The 16,808-nt window shown below is 56.0% G+C and overlaps 1 protein-coding gene across 5 annotated transcripts; it reads left to right on the top strand.

The window, feature by feature from the left end:
- Window positions 1-2,663: 2,663 nt before the first annotated feature.
- Window positions 2,664-15,969, top strand: TSKU (tsukushi, small leucine rich proteoglycan). 5 transcript variants are annotated; one of them, XM_057750627.1, is made up of 4 exons: window positions 2,834-2,897; window positions 8,913-8,972; window positions 9,651-9,718; window positions 13,655-15,969. In XM_057750627.1, exon 4 carries the CDS (start codon window positions 13,663-13,665, stop codon window positions 14,734-14,736), a length of 1,074 nt encoding a protein of 357 aa, XP_057606610.1. In that variant the 5' UTR covers window positions 2,834-2,897; window positions 8,913-8,972; window positions 9,651-9,718; window positions 13,655-13,662; the 3' UTR covers window positions 14,737-15,969. The 5 variants fall into 5 exon arrangements, with proteins under 5 accessions (XP_057606612.1, XP_057606613.1, XP_057606610.1 ...); XM_057750626.1 differs by having other exon boundaries at window positions 8,913-9,007; XM_057750628.1 differs by lacking the exon at window positions 9,651-9,718 and having other exon boundaries at window positions 8,913-9,007.
- The last annotated feature ends 839 nt before the right edge of the window (window positions 15,970-16,808 follow it).

Below are 16,808 nucleotides of genomic sequence, written 5' to 3'. Positions count from 1 at the left end.
AACAGCCAAGATGACCACAAGAAGGTTGAAGAGAATGAGGAGATTGATAGTGCATATGTACAAAGGGTGTGGCAACATAATAGAAGGAGGGACCAACTTTACCAGGCATTGGGCTTCCTGGAGGAGGGGAATTTGGACAGAGATTTGAAGAATGTAGAGTCCCTTCCCTCCCTCACCTCCCTCCCTCTACTTTCATGTGACTAGAGGACCAGAGCTTGGGATGTGTAAGAGGGGAGTGAACAGAAATGAGACTGAAGAGGTGGGAGTGAGGGGAGCATATCACGTGGGCCTTGAATGCCAAGCCAAGGAGTTTGGCTTTTGCCATGGAATGGTTTTAAGCAGAAACATGTCATTACCCATTTTGCAGATCTGCAGTTTAGAAAGGTCATTTTTGCTGCAGTGTGGACAGCAGACAGGAGGCGGAGCCTGGAGCCGGAGGGACCCTTCTGGGGGAGGGGGAGAGGGCTGATGGAGATTCCCAATCCAAAGTCCCTGGAGGCCACCTCCCACTTAGGGAAAATCAAGGGAAACGATGAATGTGGAAGCACTCTGAAACTGCTGCCAGCCACTAGCCAAGGTGTGAAGGGTGACTTGTCACACTTCTGTTACATGAGGGGCCCTTTGGAGGGGCCTGGGTTCTCCATGCCCGCTGGCTAGTGCCTGCAGACAAAGGACAATGGGAGTTAGCATTCCCGAGGTCCCTGGGAGTTGAGTATTTATGTCCATTGCTCAGATGCTGAGCCTGATCCTCACTCCATAACTCCACAGCAACGGAGGGGAGGATCACGTTCTCTACTACCAGGGCAAAGGAAGGGGGGCGGTTCCTATGAAAGCTAGCCCCCTCCCCCACGGGAGGGCAGGAGATGGCTGGCAGGTGGGCCAGCCCGGCAGAGGGTCAGATGACCATCCCCCTGTCTCCTCCCCTCCCAAGCCTGCTCAGCTTTCTAGACTCTATCCCATCCCTGACCAGAGACAACTTGGTGTAATAATAACGGCAATAACAACCCACAATGGCGTGTCCAGTGAACCAGACTAATGCTTTACTCAGTTACTGTTTATGCTTCACAACTGCTCTTTCACAGTTGCAGAAGCTCAGAGAGGTTAGGTAACCTCCCTGAGATTACCCAGAGCTGGTAAGTCGCAGGGCTGGAACCTGAAGCCTGTCCAAGCTTGGGGCTCTCACCAAACACTGCTTTGCGGGTGTCTCTCCACTCCAGGCCGGGAGGTAAGAGCAGGAAGGGCTCTGACCCTCCTGAGGGTCCCAGGATGCAGAGTTGAATCTCCACAGCCCCTTTATTAAGCATGAGTGTGAGGAGGTGACTGGGTGCAAAGGGGCCTATGGTACAATTTCAAACATGGTTTGATGAGCTGGTAGCTCCTGGTTCTAGAAGCTGGGATTCTAATTGGGGGAGGACGATAGGCAGAAAGGAGAGAGGGGAACTCTCGCTGTCCTAAATGATAAGACTCGGCTCCCAGCCTTTTCCCTATACCTCCCTAACTGGCAGGGCACCCCCCCTTCCCCACCCCAGTCTCGGCCCAGGTGAGCAGAGTCCCCATGAACACACAACCACACAGACTAGTGCAGGACCTGCAAGAGCTCTTTGTTCTCTGGGAGGCAGATTTGTTTTTGCTGCCCTGAGGCCTGGGGTGGTGGCCTCTACTCCTCCCTCCCCACCTCCCTACTTGCCTCTTTCCTTCCCCAGGCAGACAAGCAGACACATATGCAGAAGCCTAAGCAACTTTTTTTAATTGAAAAAAAAAAAAGTAATAAGAAAAGAAGGAGCAAAAAAACTGGGTGTGCAAGCCTGGGCCACTGCAAAGGGAACACTGCCCAATCTCTGCACAGCACGAAAACTCCTGGGAGGTCCAGGGTTCAAGGCCAAAACCTCCCTCCACCCCCAGGCCACATACCTCTGGGGTGCCTGAGAACTACCCCCTCCCTCACCCCCAAGCAGTCCGGGTGTGTGGACAGGGAGACTCAAATTCATCCTCCCTCCACGCCCCTTCTAGGCAGTCTCTCCCCCCAGCCCCCATGTAAAAAAGCAGGATGCTTTCCTGTACTTTTTACCATAAAGAGCGAGGGTGAGAGGATGGGCTGCAGAGGGAGGAATCGACTTAAAGTGCTGCCTAGTCACACTCCCAGTTTCCCTTCTTAGAAAGCCAACCAGAAGTCGATGGTTCCCTCCAGAAAAAAAAAAAAAAAAAGTCTGTTGCTTTCTGTCTCTTCTCTTACCAGCTTTTCTGCCTAAGCTTGGCTCTCTTCTCTCTGTTGGTTCGGTTGTCTTTCTCTGCTTCAGATTCTTGGACTCCTCACTAACGTCTCGGGACCTCTGTCACCCGTTTTAAAAAACTGGAGTGGGGGGGAATGAACTCCAGAAGAGGGAACCCTTACCACCCAATTTCTTTCTTAACACATCTCTCTCTGCCACACACACACACACACACACACGCACACACACACACACTCCAGCGACCTCCAGATGTTCCCGACCGAGCGGCCATCTGCTGAGATGGCTCAGGCGCTCCGGGGAAGGGGGCAGGGACCCGGGATGCAGGAAGCTGGGAGCTAGGCCGACTGGAGGGGCGGGAGCTGCGTGAGCACTTTTGAGACGCTCCCTAGGGTGGAACCCGGGCTGGGAACAGGCTCTGCCGGCGGGCGGGGGACGGAGCGGGGAGCGCGCCGGGAAAGGTCGGCACTTTGGCGACGCTCCCTAAATCTCCCGGGTACTGGCCCGAGCCGCCACTGGGCGCCGGGCGGGCGGGGGAGCGCCCAGCGGCGGGCGGGGATCGGGGGCTGGGGGGCGGGCCGCGCGGCGCCGAGAAAAGCGCCGGCCAGAGGGCCCGCGGCCGGGCCGCCTGGGTGAGCGTGCCGAGGCGGCTGCGGCGCAGGCTTCCAGGTGGGTGCGGGCCCCCGGGCGGAGCGCGCGTCCACCCACCGGGCGAGGCACCGGAGCCCCCACCCCAGCCTCGCCGCTCTGTCCGGCGAGCGACCGGCGCTGGGCGCAGGGGCGGGGCCGGGGCGCCTCAACTTTTCCTGGTCCCGGGGCGTCGGCAGCGGCCGCCTGACGCCAGGGGCTCGGCCAGAGTGGGGAACCCGGACCTAGAAGGGGGCTTCCAGGAGACAAAGGCTCTGACCGGGGGCCGTGGGCGTGGGCCGGCGCCTCTGGGGTCTTTGTGCGGACACGTGCATCTCGCGTTTGTGGGTCTTTGTGAATTTGGTCCGCGGACATGGATCTGCCAGTGCCTTTGTATGTCCGTGATTTGGGGAGGCTGTTTCGCGCCTGTGTCCACGTTTCGTGGGCCCGCGTTGGGTTGTGGGTGTTGGTGGGCGCATCGTTGTGTCCGCGTACGTGGTCTGTGCCTGTCGACGTGTCTGGGTTGGGTGTCCGTGGAGTATGTGTGCGCCGAGAGCCGGACACCGCCCCAGCTCCTCGCTCCCCTGCTGTCCACCCAGGCCCAGACTTGGCTTCAAACTTTTCTCCAGGTTCCTCGGCAACAGCCCCCGTCCTCCTCCCCGCTGAAGCCCGGGCGGGGGGCGCTGGCAGCCCTCCCCTCATGCACCTCCAGGGGTCCTTAGAGCCGCGAGGGGATGGGATAGGAGTGGTGGGTGGGGGGATCGGCAGCCGAGCCAGGGCTGGGCAGAGCATGCCGCACAGCCCAGCCGTACCGGCTGGGAGGAGAGAGCTAAGCCGCCGGTCCTGGCCCCCGACCGGGGGCTGAAGAGAGGAGCGAAGCGGGCAGCTGGTGTTGCCCTCCCTACGCTACTCGGAGAGAGTGTATGTGACCGAGAGAGACGTGTCTGCTTGGCGGAGAGGCCAGCCCCAGCCCCCGGCGCCGCTTTGAGATCCGCTCTCCGTTTGCATCCCGCCCCTGGGGTGGGGGGGTCGCGCCCTCCAATCTCATAGGTGAGAAGGCGACGACATCTGCCCGCAGCGCCGGCTCCCGGGACCTCCATCTGGGCTGCTGGGAGTAGGGCTACTTGCACACACTAGTTTAGAATGGGACGTACACTGGTCTCCGCACTATGGCACTGGGCAAGTTGCTCAGCCTCTCTGAGCCGCAGTCACCCTGTTATGGATGGGGGCGAGGACCCCCTCGCGGGGCAGCGCGTGCAGTGGGAGTAACCAGCGCAGCCGGAGACGGCCTGAGTGCAGCGCCAGCTCACACTTGGCCTGGGTGAGGAGGTGACTCAGGAGCTTCTGATCCTTCCTGCCTGCTCTACCCGTCGGATAAGTTCAGACTTGCAGAGCTCAGGTCTGACCTGAGAGGGAGGGCTCAGGCTGCCTGGAGCCTGCTTTTGATCCTGGGTGGCAAAGATAACCCTAACATTTTTCCCTCCCCTACCCCAACCCCCCACCTGCCCCAGACCTTAACCTAGAATTTTGCTTGATGCTGCAGACGTGAAGGATGGGCACAAGCCACTCACCTCACTGTGGGCACTTTTCTTTCCCTCTTTGGGCCTCAGTTTCCTTTCTGAAAAGGGAGGTGCTGACAGCCTGTCTCCTCCCTTCCTGTTCTGACAGATTGGTTGAGTTCCTAGAACCTGGAAACACTTTGATATTTAATACCTCCATTCTGACTTGATCAATTCCCAAGCACTGATTTACTCTTTTGAAGAGAGAGAGGGGAAGTGGCTTTGAAGTTAGGTAGGGATGAAGTGAGGTGGGCTGGAACCCCTGCAGCCCAAAAAGGGAAAGAAGCAGGCTGGGGAAGCCAGGTGAATACACCTGGGAGGGAGGCAGAAAGTATCTCCCACAGAGGGAACTGCACTGCCTGGCTCTGTGTGTTCGCGTTCTGATACAGCACAAGGGTGGTCAGCATTGTGGACTGTCAGATGCAAGGCTGGGGAGGGAGGGTTGGAATTCAACTTGAGGCTGGGAGGGAAGGCAGGGGCCAAGTATGAGGGCCTTGAATGCCAGACCTAGGAGCAGGAATTTAGGCAGTGGAGAGCTGCTGGAGGGGTTTTTAAGCTGGCATGACAGGGTGGGGTTGGTAATTCTAGGAAACCTTCCTCTGGCTTGTGGGTGGTGCTGGAACCTGGGAGACCAATCTGGAGGCTGAGTGCTCCAGCCTCTTAGAATCAGAAGGAGATTTTCACTTAACTTCATTGCTTCTCAGCTCTAAGGCCTTGGGCACGTAACTCTACCTCTCTGATTCTTAGTTTCCTCATCCTTCAAATGAGGATAGTAATTCCGGTCTCACTGATCTGTTGTGAATGTTAAATAGGATAATGAATTACATATGCTAATAAAATGAGACGAGGTTTGTAGTCTCTATTACATCGTGCAGACATTTGTTGGATTGCACTGACAATAGAAGGCAGAACCAGTATCTATTACAGTCCTAAACCTGATTTCACAACCTGGCAAAGCCCTAAGTATCCTGCAAGCTTGAACCAACTGGTACCCTCTCCTAGCACAGGGAAGCATTTCGCCCAGGACATTTCACTCATCTGGCTTATCCCTTTCACATGGCCAGGCCCCACGCAGGAGAGGAGCTGGACAGTCAGATTTGGAGATGGCCACAGGCCACAAAGTATGTCATACCTTGACAGGGGTGGCCCAGGGGCCCCAGGAGCCTGGGGGAGGGTGACCTTTTACTGGATGAGGGGCAGGTTAGACTGGAAAGACCTCACAGAGGAGGTGACTTTTGAATTGAAAGTGAGAGTTTGCATGGAAGACAAAGAAAAGAAGGATGTCTGTGTCATCTTCATCCGAGGCAACAGCCTGTGCAAAGATGTGGGGCCCGAGGAGTAAGACAGTCTTCTAGACTAGCAAGCTGTCTTTGCAGGATAGGTTTCAAACCAGGAGCAGTAGTGGGATCCTGATCGTCTGTTGGGATTGTACTCTGGTGGCCAGCAAGGCCGGCAGTTGGAGGCAGAAGGCCAGGAACAAGGCTGTTGCAGCAACTCAGGCCAGGAGGCCTCTTGAACCCGACCTGGGCAAGGTTGGGGGTGCAGGAGGGGGAAGACAGTGAGCCACCCACCCAGGGGTAGCTGCTGAGTCTCATTCTGTCACAGGTGACACAACTGCTTCAGCCTGCCTTGGCCTCTGTAACCTTTCCAAACTCCCATACCAGCTCCCTGGTAGAGCCTGGTCAGCAGCTTGTAGCCCAAGTAGGACCCTGGGTCGTACATTGGGAGGGAATCCAAGGAATAATCCATTTTGGAGTCTTCTCTATCCTCTGCCCTTTCCTTGCTTTCACATCTGCTGGTGTCACAGCTCCTTTTTCTTTCCTGGCCCCCGAAATCACCCATGAGGCGGGCAGGAACCTACATGCAGTGAGCACCAGTGTGTGCCAGGCCCGGGGCTGAGTCTTCACTTTCCCTCGTGTAATCGTCCCAGTGACCTGCTAGGAGCAGTGCTAGGTTTTTCACCATGTTACAGATGAAGACTCAGAGAGGAGAGGGCACACGCAGGCCTCTTATCAGGTGATGTATGGCGGGGCCGGAGCCTGGTGTGCCTGACTGCAAAACCCATGTTGTCTGCCCCATACTGCCTGTCCGTGTGTCCATATATGCCTCAGACCAAAGGGAACTTACAAAGCTTCAGAATGGAGAAAATAGTATTGGGAGGTCCATTTCCCTATACATTCTCCTTCCGGGATGATGTCAGGGAGGAGGCTAGGCCCTATGTGTCAGAATACTTGGATCCTGAGTCCAGTCTCTGTCCTCACTGGCTGTGTGACTCCGGGCAGATCACTGAACCTCTCTGGGTCTTCATGCAGCTATACAACAGATACAGTGCCATCTAGCCTGCTGATCTTGCAGGGTAACTGAACAGATAAGAATTGAGGAGACACTGGAAAGGTTGAGAGGTGTCCTCTGGTGAGGTGGTAGTATTCTAAGTGCCTAGTATATCTTCATATGGTACCTGCTGTGTGCCAGGCCCAGCACTCAGCTCCAAGGACATAAAAGTGAATCTAACCCCATCCCTGCCCACAGAAGGACAGACAGGTAAGTGTAATTATAATCCAGCACGAGCCACACGTGCCCATTTGTAAGTTGAGGCACAGCCACATAAGGAGCATTGGATTTGGAGCTCAGATATCTGAGTTTGAGACCCAGTTCCTCTCCCACTCAGCTGAGTGTCAGTCTCCTTGTCTGCAAAACGGGGACAGTAATCCCCACGGTCAAGGGTTGTGGTGAGGCAGAAACAAGATACTGCTGTAGGAGTGCATGGCGAGCTGACGTGTTTGTACAGATGTGTGGTGTTAGTGTTTCTCTTGGGAGAGCCGGCCCTCAAGGCCCCGGGAGTTTGGCCCTGACATTCTTTTTGCCTTGTGTTTCCAGAACTGACTAAGCAGTTGGGGGCCAGGACGTTAATGGAATTTCCACCTGGGGATTTCGTTGGCATCAGCTTGAGTGAGCTCATGATGAACATAAGCAGGGTGGGAGGCATCTCAGCATCGAGCAGCCAGTGGAGACAAAGCCTGTCTCAGGTGGGAGCTCAGCCCTCTGCCCACCTCGTCCCTTTGCCAGGGGCTCCCTCTTGAAGTTGTGGCACGGAGCTGGCAACTCCATGGGCCAGAGATGCTGGCGTGCAGCACCACGGGCAGGCGGCTGGGGCCAGGAGGACCCGAGCTGGAACCCCTAACTCCAGAGAAGGCTTCTCAGAGGAGGAGGGAGAGTGGAGCCTTGCCAGCAGACACCAGCACAGTGGGCAGAGGATGTGAGCACAGGTAGTCACAGATCCGCCGGGTGCCTGGCACCTCTTTGGGTAGTTGGGTAGGAAGGAATAGAACAAAGAACAACACGGTCATTGCCTTCAGGAAGCTGAATAAATCATCACCATCATTGTCTACTATGCATTCAGCACTCAACGTGTGGCAGTTGAGCTGCTTGTTTCACACGCTGTCCCCTGATGCTTTCACCGACCCTGTGTTGTCACCCTTGTTGAGGACACTGAGCCTCAGCAAGGCTGAGACGTGCCTGAGGCTGGTAGGCACAGAGCTGAATTCACAGCTGGGTCTGAGTCCTGTGGTTAACTCTTAACTTCTGGGCTCTTCATTTTCCCTGTGTGTTTGCCACGCCTGGGGCCACAGGACTGTGGCCCCAAGGTGGGGAAAGGGATGAATAGGTGAAGAAGGCAGGGTCACTGCTCCAAGCTGCTCACACTTCAAGTCAGGAAACGGGCAGGTAAATAGCAGCAGAGAATTTGCGTAGTGTGCGTCTGAAGGAGGTGTGTTGATAGTGTGATGTGAGAGGCCCAGGGAGCAAGGAAGGGAGGGGGGCGTGGCCCAGGAGCTTGAGTGGACAGAACGGGCTTTGTTCCACTGGCAGGGCCAGGGCAGGCCTGGGGATGCAGCAGTCCTGGCAGTAGTGTGAGGCATCAGAACCCAGGTCCTGGGTCCTGCTCTGCCATTTCCTTGCATCACTGCCCCTCTCTGGGCCTCGATCTCTGAGCGGCCTTCCAGCTCTCCAGCCCTGGAATTCTCTGAGTTTGGAAAAGTGTGATCAGAGGCTGAGAGTTGTTCAGAGGCCACCACCATAGGTTCAAATCAAGAAGGGAGTTCAGCCGAAGGAGGGAGGAAGGTGGGGACACCTTGCAGATCCCTCTGTGCCAGAGAGAACTTGATTTCTGTAGGTAAAGTAGAAGTCAGGAGGCTTCTGAGAGGGGGAATCATGTAGCCAAAGTTGTTTCAGAGGCTCTCCTAGCAGGGTCTGGGGTGTCGGAGTGGGGAGACCTGCCTGGGGCCTGTTAGGGCCACACCGCTGACTGTTTTGACCTCATGGGCCATCTGTAAACTTTCTTAGAGTCACAGTGGACCCAACAAGGAGTAACTCATGGGCCCTGCCCAGAAGAGCTTATGCTATATCCCCCAAACCAAAGGTGGTTACAGTTACTAAGCCTTTGTCCTGCTGCCCTTATGTTCTATAACCTGACTGGTCAATACATGCCTTTTATTTGCAGGTCAGGGTTTGGAAAGTATGTGGATTATCCTGGGACAGAGATCCTCTCTGGCCTTTCGTGGTGAATATCTGTCTGCCTTTCCCTTTCTCCCGAGGGTAGGTCACAGGGTCCCAGAGGGAGGGAGGGAGACAGAATTAATACTACACAGATAAGAAAACTGAGGCTCCAAGAAAGAAAGAAAACTGTGAAGGTCACACTGTTAGTAGCAGACCTGGGACTAGAGTCCTGGTCTCCTGAGTCTAAGGAAGGTGCTAGTGATCTTGATACGAGTTCGTCTCCTGTCCCCATTGCAGGTTTGTAAGTCCGGTGAGGACAGGGGCCCTGGGATCCCCCACTCTGACCCCAGCGTACACCTCATAGGGCCTAGCACGCTGCCTTGCACTTAGTGATTTAGTGCTATGATTGACTAATTATGTCTGCAGTGGATGTGGGTATGGGTAGAATGAAAAGGCACAGTCTTTCCATTATGTGGCTTCCACCCCTTGGGGCCTCATTTCTCTATAGGGGTGTTGGTCTTAGTCTCATCTTCACAGCCATCCTCTCTGAGGCTGATGCCATCATTAGCATCCCAGATTCACAGCTGAAGAAACTGGCCCAGAGAGATAAACTGAATTGCCCGGCTGACACTGCAAGTTGGTGTCCAAGGCCTTCTTACTCTCGGTTCAGGCCTTTCCTCTCCGTGGGGCTGGGCCTTGTGGTGTTTGTGATGAGGAACTCACATTACTCACCCCTCCCCAGATCCAGCAGCCCTGCTGAGAAATAGCCTAGTGTGGCTTCCCAGGGAAGAACTTTCCAGGAGGACAGTGGTAAGAGCTTTGTCATGTTTGATACATGTTTTCTGGAGAAAGGAGGAAGAGAGGCGGGGTCCGGCCCACCCACTGACCCCTACCCCACCCGCTCCCGTCTGTGGAGGTAGTCAGGGGAGCCCCGACTGCGCCCTTCGCCTGTGCTGGGGACCCCGCCCAGGTGCCTTTCCCCCACCATCATGTGTCATTCGTAGGACAGGCCAGTGAGATGGCTGTTAACATCCCTGTTTTACAGATGAGAAGACTGAGGCTCAGAGATTGTGGCTAGCCAAGATCAGAGAGAGCAGAGATGGCCATGAGGCAGTCCTCTTAGGAACCTTCATTGCTCAGTGTGTTTTATATATTTTTTACTATGAGAGAAAATAAGAGGGGAAAAGGAGATTAAGACATGGTTAAATCACTCAAAGTTCTACCATCTAAAGAAAGACCACTACTGGGCTGACATATTTTCTTCTAGACTGAAATTATGATTTAGGTGGTTTCTTTTTTAATGCATAGTTATAATTTTCTCAGCATGCAATTTACCCTTATGATCTCTAGCATCATAGCATAACCCCCCTCCATGAGGTTGCAGACTCTTCTGAGCATTATTTTTATTGACTCCCTAAGATCTCTAGGAGATTCCACAGGCACCTTGAGTGGGCTGGGAAGCCCTGGTCCTGGAGTCAGGCGGTCAGAGCCTGAGCGTCGGCTTCCACCAACTCACTGGGGACTCCAGGACAAGTCACTGCACACTCTCTGGGCCGCAGCGTCCTCGTCGCTAAAGTGAGGGCTTGCATGCCCTGCTTGCAGGCCTCACAGCTTAAATAAGCAAAGGTCTTTGGAAGTTATTAAGGGGTTTTCCTTATCTTCCCTCAGTTTCCTCCTGTGAAGGTTCTGCCCTCCTCTTGGCTCCTGGGCCTTTTGCTACAAGCAGCAATGCCAGACCCCAGCACCTCTGAGATCCTCACATGAAGGCACCCCTCCTTATGGCACCCCAAAGGGGACATTGCCTCTGTGCAGAACAGGGGCACTGACCCTCAAAGACCACTAGCCCACATCTCTGTCTTTACCCTCCTCTGGGTTCAAAATTTCGAGGCGTCTCAGAGAGTTCTCTCTTCTCTTCTCCCAAAAGCCTAGGACAGCCCTGAGAGGCCTCTGGGCTCCGCTGTGACCTCAGGAAAGCCCCAGAGGCATCGAGTATTAGAAAGCTTGGCACCTACCTGTCACAGCAGTCAATGGCAGCTGGAGCGTGGCTCTAGAACTCTGGACTCTTAGCCCTTCTTTTCCCAGCAACACAAAGAAGTACACGTTACATTTGAACCAAGCCAATTACGAGGTTACAGTGGCCTGAGTTCGCTTCCTGGCTCTGCTGCCTTCCTTTTGCCATCCTCAGTTTCCTCCTCTGTGACATGGACATGAGACTGCTGACCTCTTGGAGTGACTGGGGATGGCGTAAGAGAACATGTGCCCAGCACTTAGTGAGGGCAGGCTCTATCATTGTCAGCACTTTGCATTCAACATCTAGGCCTGGCAAGGAACAGGGGCCCAGGGAGAAGTGTCCACTGTGCAGGACTGAGCAGGGACCTTGTCCACAGTGCCCCGGGAGCGTCACAAGCACAGTTATCCAGGCACACCTCAATCTATGCTCTGTATCAGCTGTCACCACCATTGCCTCGTTGGCCCAGGGATGACCACGCAGCATGTGTGCACAGCTCTTCACAGTTTGCATTGCACTGCAGTGAGAGTTGCGTCAACGTATGTGAGGAGGGCAGGAATCACTGCCTTGTGCTGCATAGGATGAAGCTGAGGCCTGGAGAGGCCCCCTTTCTGGAGGGGGCGGGGAAGCGTTGGGCTGTGTTGCATAAGCAGGAGCTCATGAGGGGCCATTTGGCACTTAAGAGGCACATTGTATAATCACCTTTGGGAATGAAAGGGCAATCTTGGGGCCTTTTTGTGCGCATTTGGTGTTTGTTTAAACCCCAGGAAGGGTGGGTGTGAGCAGACGGGCTTAGCAGGGAAGGTGAGGCCCTAGGTAGTAATGAACCCTTGTGGAGAGAAGCTAACCCGGGGGAACAAAGGGGGTGTGAAGTAACTTAATATTTTCCTTTCAGTTCCAGACATTGGAACACTCTGTCCTGCCTCAGTTGGGACCAAGCCCAGGATGCACCTGGGCTGGCTTTAATCTTCAAATTGGACTCTACAGCAGAAAGGGGCGGGAGAGGAGGGGCCTGCATAGGGGGGCAGGGGAGAAGAGCACCTCCCCCCCTTCTCCCTGCCTGTGCTCAGAGCCCAAGTGCAGATCAAGTGGCTGCCCTTTTAAAGTTTCATGTAGGGCGGGTAATGCTATCCTGCTGCTCCCTCCCTACCCACCCCTAGTCGCAAGGTAGGCAGGCCCCTGGTCCATCCTTCCTTGAAGGCCAGGGGGAGGAATAGGTGTGGGGGGAAGACAGGGCAAGGGGGCAGGAGTGCAGAGCCAAAGACCCTGCTAGAGTGAGGCATAGTGCTTTCTATCTCCTAGGCTGAGTGGCCGCTGTGCAGCGGGCGAGGGTAGCCACAGACTGTCCAGTTAGAAGCTTTCACTGCTCAACCCTCTCTCTCATCCTCCTGCGAGCACCACTGTCTAAGGAGCTCAGACGTGCGTGGGTATGAGGTTTGTAGGTGACAATGTACATGCAGTGCCCGGCGTCAATGGCAGCTGCTGTTAGAATTGTCCAGAGAGAGACACTGAAGCCAGGGGAGGGGCAGTGGCTTGCATCGTAGCCTGAGTCGGGGGTAAGAGCCCCTTTTGGACCCCATTTCTTTTGCCAGTCCTGCTGGGGGCAGCAGATGAAAGTAGAAGAATTGGGACTGAGCAGGCCTGGGTTCTAATCCTGCCCTGCTTTTTACTGGTTTGGGGTTAAAACTCTTTTCCTTTCTGAGCCTCTATTTCTTTATCTGTGCAATGGGGGAACGAGCCCAGCTGCCTGCCCTAGGTTAAAGGAAGGGCCAAAAAGGTGTAAGAGCCCTAACAGCTGGGGGTCGGGGCAGGGCAAGGGAGAAGAGGCTTTGCACGAGGTCCCCAGTTGGAAGAAGGATCCTGCCTCTGGATCCTTAGGGCCCAGCCATTGTTACCCACAAAAGGTGTAAGGTGGGGACAGTCATTGCAGGCCCCCCTTGCAGGAAGAGGCCTCAGTCTGGGAAGCTGGAGTGTGGGTCTCAGGCTTGGCTCAGCCCCTGCCAAACCATGACAGCGAGCCATGCTTCCTCTATGCCGTCGGGTTCCGCTCCCACGTACATGTGGCCATGTACGACTTTCTGAACCTCTCTAAGCCTAAGTCTCAGTTCCCTCTTCGTGAAGTGGTGACAGAATTTCTCCCTTGCAATTTTTGTGGTTGTGAGGGTTAAGTGAGACCGTGCAGGGAGGCAGCTAGCACAGCACCCAGCACGTAGCACATGCTCAGCAGAGGTAAATGGAGACCCTAACCACTACGCTGTGACCCCTCCCCAGTACGGCCCGGGTCAAGATAAGCCCCTGGAGCCTAGACCCTCAGAGCTGGAGAGGGCAGCCAGAGACCCGTCTTGTCCAGCGCGTTGCCAGCTGTGTTTGTCAAGATCCTACAGCAGGACGGGGAACAGGCAGGGAAGGCTCCAGGCCCCCACCTCCACTTCAGCCAGAACAGGCCCACTCTCACCTGCTGGCCTTATTTGAGAAAGCGTTCTCCTGCTTCTAGTTTAAAACCCAGCCATCTGGCCTGACTCCCTTTACCATACAGATGGGGAGACTGAGGCCAGAGAGGAACACGGACTAGGAATCGTACGAGGAGGGGTATTCAGGAAACGCATCTGGGCTCAGTGAGGGGCTGGTGGCAATTTTCAGCTGTGCCCACACACGTCGTCTGGTGTCTTACCGGGTGGGTTGGAACCAGCTAGCGCAGGGTACCTGCTGCCAAACCTCACCCGTGGCTCTCTCTCTAGCCCCCACCATGCCGTGGCCCCTGCTGCCACCCCTGCTGCTCTTCCTGACCGCAAATGGGGCCCAGGCCACCTGGCCCTGCTTCCCGGGATGCCAGTGTGAGGTGGAGACCTTCGGCCTCTTCGACAGCTTCAGCCTGACACGGGTGGATTGCAGCGGCCTGGGCCCCCACATCGTGCCCGTGCCCATCCCTCTGGATACAGCCCACCTGGACCTGTCTTCCAACCGGCTGGAGACGGTGAATGAGTCCGTGCTGGCGGGCCCGGGCTACACCACGCTGGCCGGCCTGGATCTCAGCCACAACCTGCTCACCAGCCTCTCACCCACAGCCTTCTCCCGCCTTCGCTACCTGGAGTCGCTCGACCTCAGCCACAACGGCCTGGCTGCCCTGCCTGCCGAGAGCTTCACCAGCTCGCCCCTGAGCGATGTGAACCTGAGCCACAACCGTCTCCGCGAGGTCTCCGTGTCCACCTTCGCCACCCACAGCCAGGGCAGGGCGCTGCACGTGGACCTCTCCCACAACCTTCTCCACCGCCTTGTGCCCCACACTTCGCGGGCCAGCCTGCCCGCGCCCACCATTCAGAGCCTGAACCTGGCCTGGAACCGGCTCCGCGCCGTGCCCGACCTCCGGGACTTGCCCCTGCGCTACCTGAGCCTGGACGGGAACCCGCTGGCAGCCATCGGCCCAGGGGTCTTCGAGGGGCTGGCGGGCCTTACACACCTGTCGCTGGGCAGTCTGCAGGGTCTCCCCCAGCTGGCACCCTATGGCTTCAGTGAGCTGCAGGGCCTGCAGGTCCTGGACTTGTCGAGCAACCCCAAGCTCAGGTGGGCAGGACCCGAAGTGTTCTCGGGCCTGGGCTCCCTGCAGGAGCTGGACCTGTCAGGCACGGGCCTGGTACCCCTGCCCGAGAAGCTGCTCCTCCACCTCCCAGCGCTGCAGAGCATCAGCGTGGGCCAGGGCGTGCAGTGTCGGCGCCTGGTGCGCGAGGGCACCTACCCACGGCAGCCTGGGTCCACCCCCAAGGTGGCTCTGCACTGCGTAGATACCCAGGAATTAGCTGCCAGGGGCTCTGATACCTTGTGACGAATGGTGTGGCCTGGGGCCACGTAACAGACTGCGCCCTGGGCTTCCTCAGGTCCTGGGTAATTTATATTTTAATGTGCCAATGCCAGCAGGGACTCCGCAGGCCTGTGAGGCAGCATCATTGAAAGAGAGGCTTTGGACCTGGGACCTACATGCAGCAAAGTTTTGCCCCTTTGTCTGTGTTGCTCCCCAGACCATAAGCCAAGGGTTTTCGATGCCAAACCAGACAGCAGTCCCCTGCTGTCCTTCCCCACTTGTCCCCAAAGTGCCTTCCCTGAGGCCTGGACCGACCTGACCCATGCCAGGAAGAGGGCGGGAGGGAGGTAGTGCTGCGGGGCAGAGGTCAGGTCCAGCCACTCGGGCATGGTTTCTTTTATGACATAGCCCTCCTTTTGCTCTGAGCATGTGAGGCCCACGTCATCCTTTGTTCTTCCTCTGGAACTCTGGATAGAACTTTAGTTACAGAAAGGACTGGAGAAAAAAGTCAAGTCCACCTCCTCATGTGACAGAGGGGGAAACTGAGGTCTAGAGAAGAAGAAATGCTATTCTGAGGTCCTACAGTGCCAGAAGCATTAATGGACCTAATGTCCTGCCTCCCAGCAGGGCCCCTTTGCACTTTTCTCTCTTCTCTAAATCATGCCCTCCCTCTTCCCTTTCTGGGCTCCCCCTTGCTTCCAAGACTCACATCCTGCCATTTTGCCCTTTCCCTGTCATCCCCAGGAGGACAGGACAGGGCCTCCAGGGTGGCACTCTGGGCCCAGTATCCAGCTGTGGCACAGCCTAAGTCATTTTACCTCGGAGCCTCTGGAAGCTTCAGGGATGCCAGTCCCAGCCTTGCCAGTTTCCCACGCTGGGATGAGGTCCCCCAGCATCAAGAATGGCAATGCACCCTAGAGTTACTGCCTCCAGATGGTCCCGCAGGAGGAGATGCAGTCCTGGAGCCCCACCAGGCCCTGAGCTCCTAGGGGCCTCCTGGATTCAGCCCCTACTGGCACTATGCCCAACAGCCCAGCTCATCCTACTGAGAATGCAGCGAAGGAGGCAGGGTCGCCCCCACCCATGTTTATGCTTCCCCACCAGGGTGGCATCTCAGCTCCCCAGCCCTGGGCTTTTTCCTTAGTATTGGTTTTATCAAAGTTGTTGCCTTTTTAATGGACTGTCACTTTCAACCCCCCCCCCCCCCCCCAGGTCCCTGCTGGCAGGGGATGGAAACATCATTTGTAAAGGAAGAAAGACATTGCATTTGTTCACTTTTGTAATATTGTGTCCTGGGGATGTGTTGGGGGGGGGGAGGTGTTGGGTGAAAGCCAGCCATACGTGGCCATGTGGGCGTCAGGGGGCTGGGCCCACAGAGATGCCCACAGGACAATGAGAGCTCTGTCCTCCCCACCAGCCCCACCCAACACCTGGTCCTTGGTTTAATAAACACGATAAAGAGTCCCTCTTTCCATCATTTGACCAGCATCCACTGACATTCCCCAGATGAAACAAGCTTATTCCCTTTGAAAAGCCCAATAACCTTCCAGGATTAGGGGAGTGAGGTGGCTTGAGGGAGGGGGTTCTGCGGGGGTGGGTTGCACCTTTCACTGCAGCTACACTGTGCCTGCCGTCCTTATCTCCCCTCTCCCTGCCACCTCAGCTCCACGAACTTGTCAGGCCCTTTCCTGCCTCTGCCTTTGCTCAGGCTGTCACTCTGGGACCTGGCCCTTGCTGCCATCCCTCTGTCCTTCCCAGCCTAATAGACCCAGTTCCCGCCTCACCCCCTTAGCTTTCCCTGAGGTCCCCCTCCACCTCCCTCCTCTGAGCTCCAACAGTACTGTGTTCCTTCTTGGCATCTGACTGCTGTGGTACCCTAACTCCTGTTGGCACACTTCCAGTGATAGGGAACCCACTTCCAGCTCATCTGAATGGCTCTGCTGTCAGCAAGTACTTCCTTCCAACTGGCCAAGATCTGCAGGAATATCCATCACCATCACCACCACCAAGTTTTTCCTGCTGTCTACTCTGTACCCTGGGATTCATGTTCCTGGGATGGGAGGGGGAAGGACACACAGAGGACACCTAACTATAAG

The sequence above is a fragment of the Hippopotamus amphibius genome, chromosome 9 (genome assembly GCF_030028045.1).
Source record: "Hippopotamus amphibius kiboko isolate mHipAmp2 chromosome 9, mHipAmp2.hap2, whole genome shotgun sequence".
Classification (NCBI taxonomy): domain Eukaryota; kingdom Metazoa; phylum Chordata; class Mammalia; order Artiodactyla; family Hippopotamidae; genus Hippopotamus; species Hippopotamus amphibius.
Note: the sequence above shows the minus strand (reverse complement) of the source record. Positions and strands in the feature narration are given on the sequence as shown.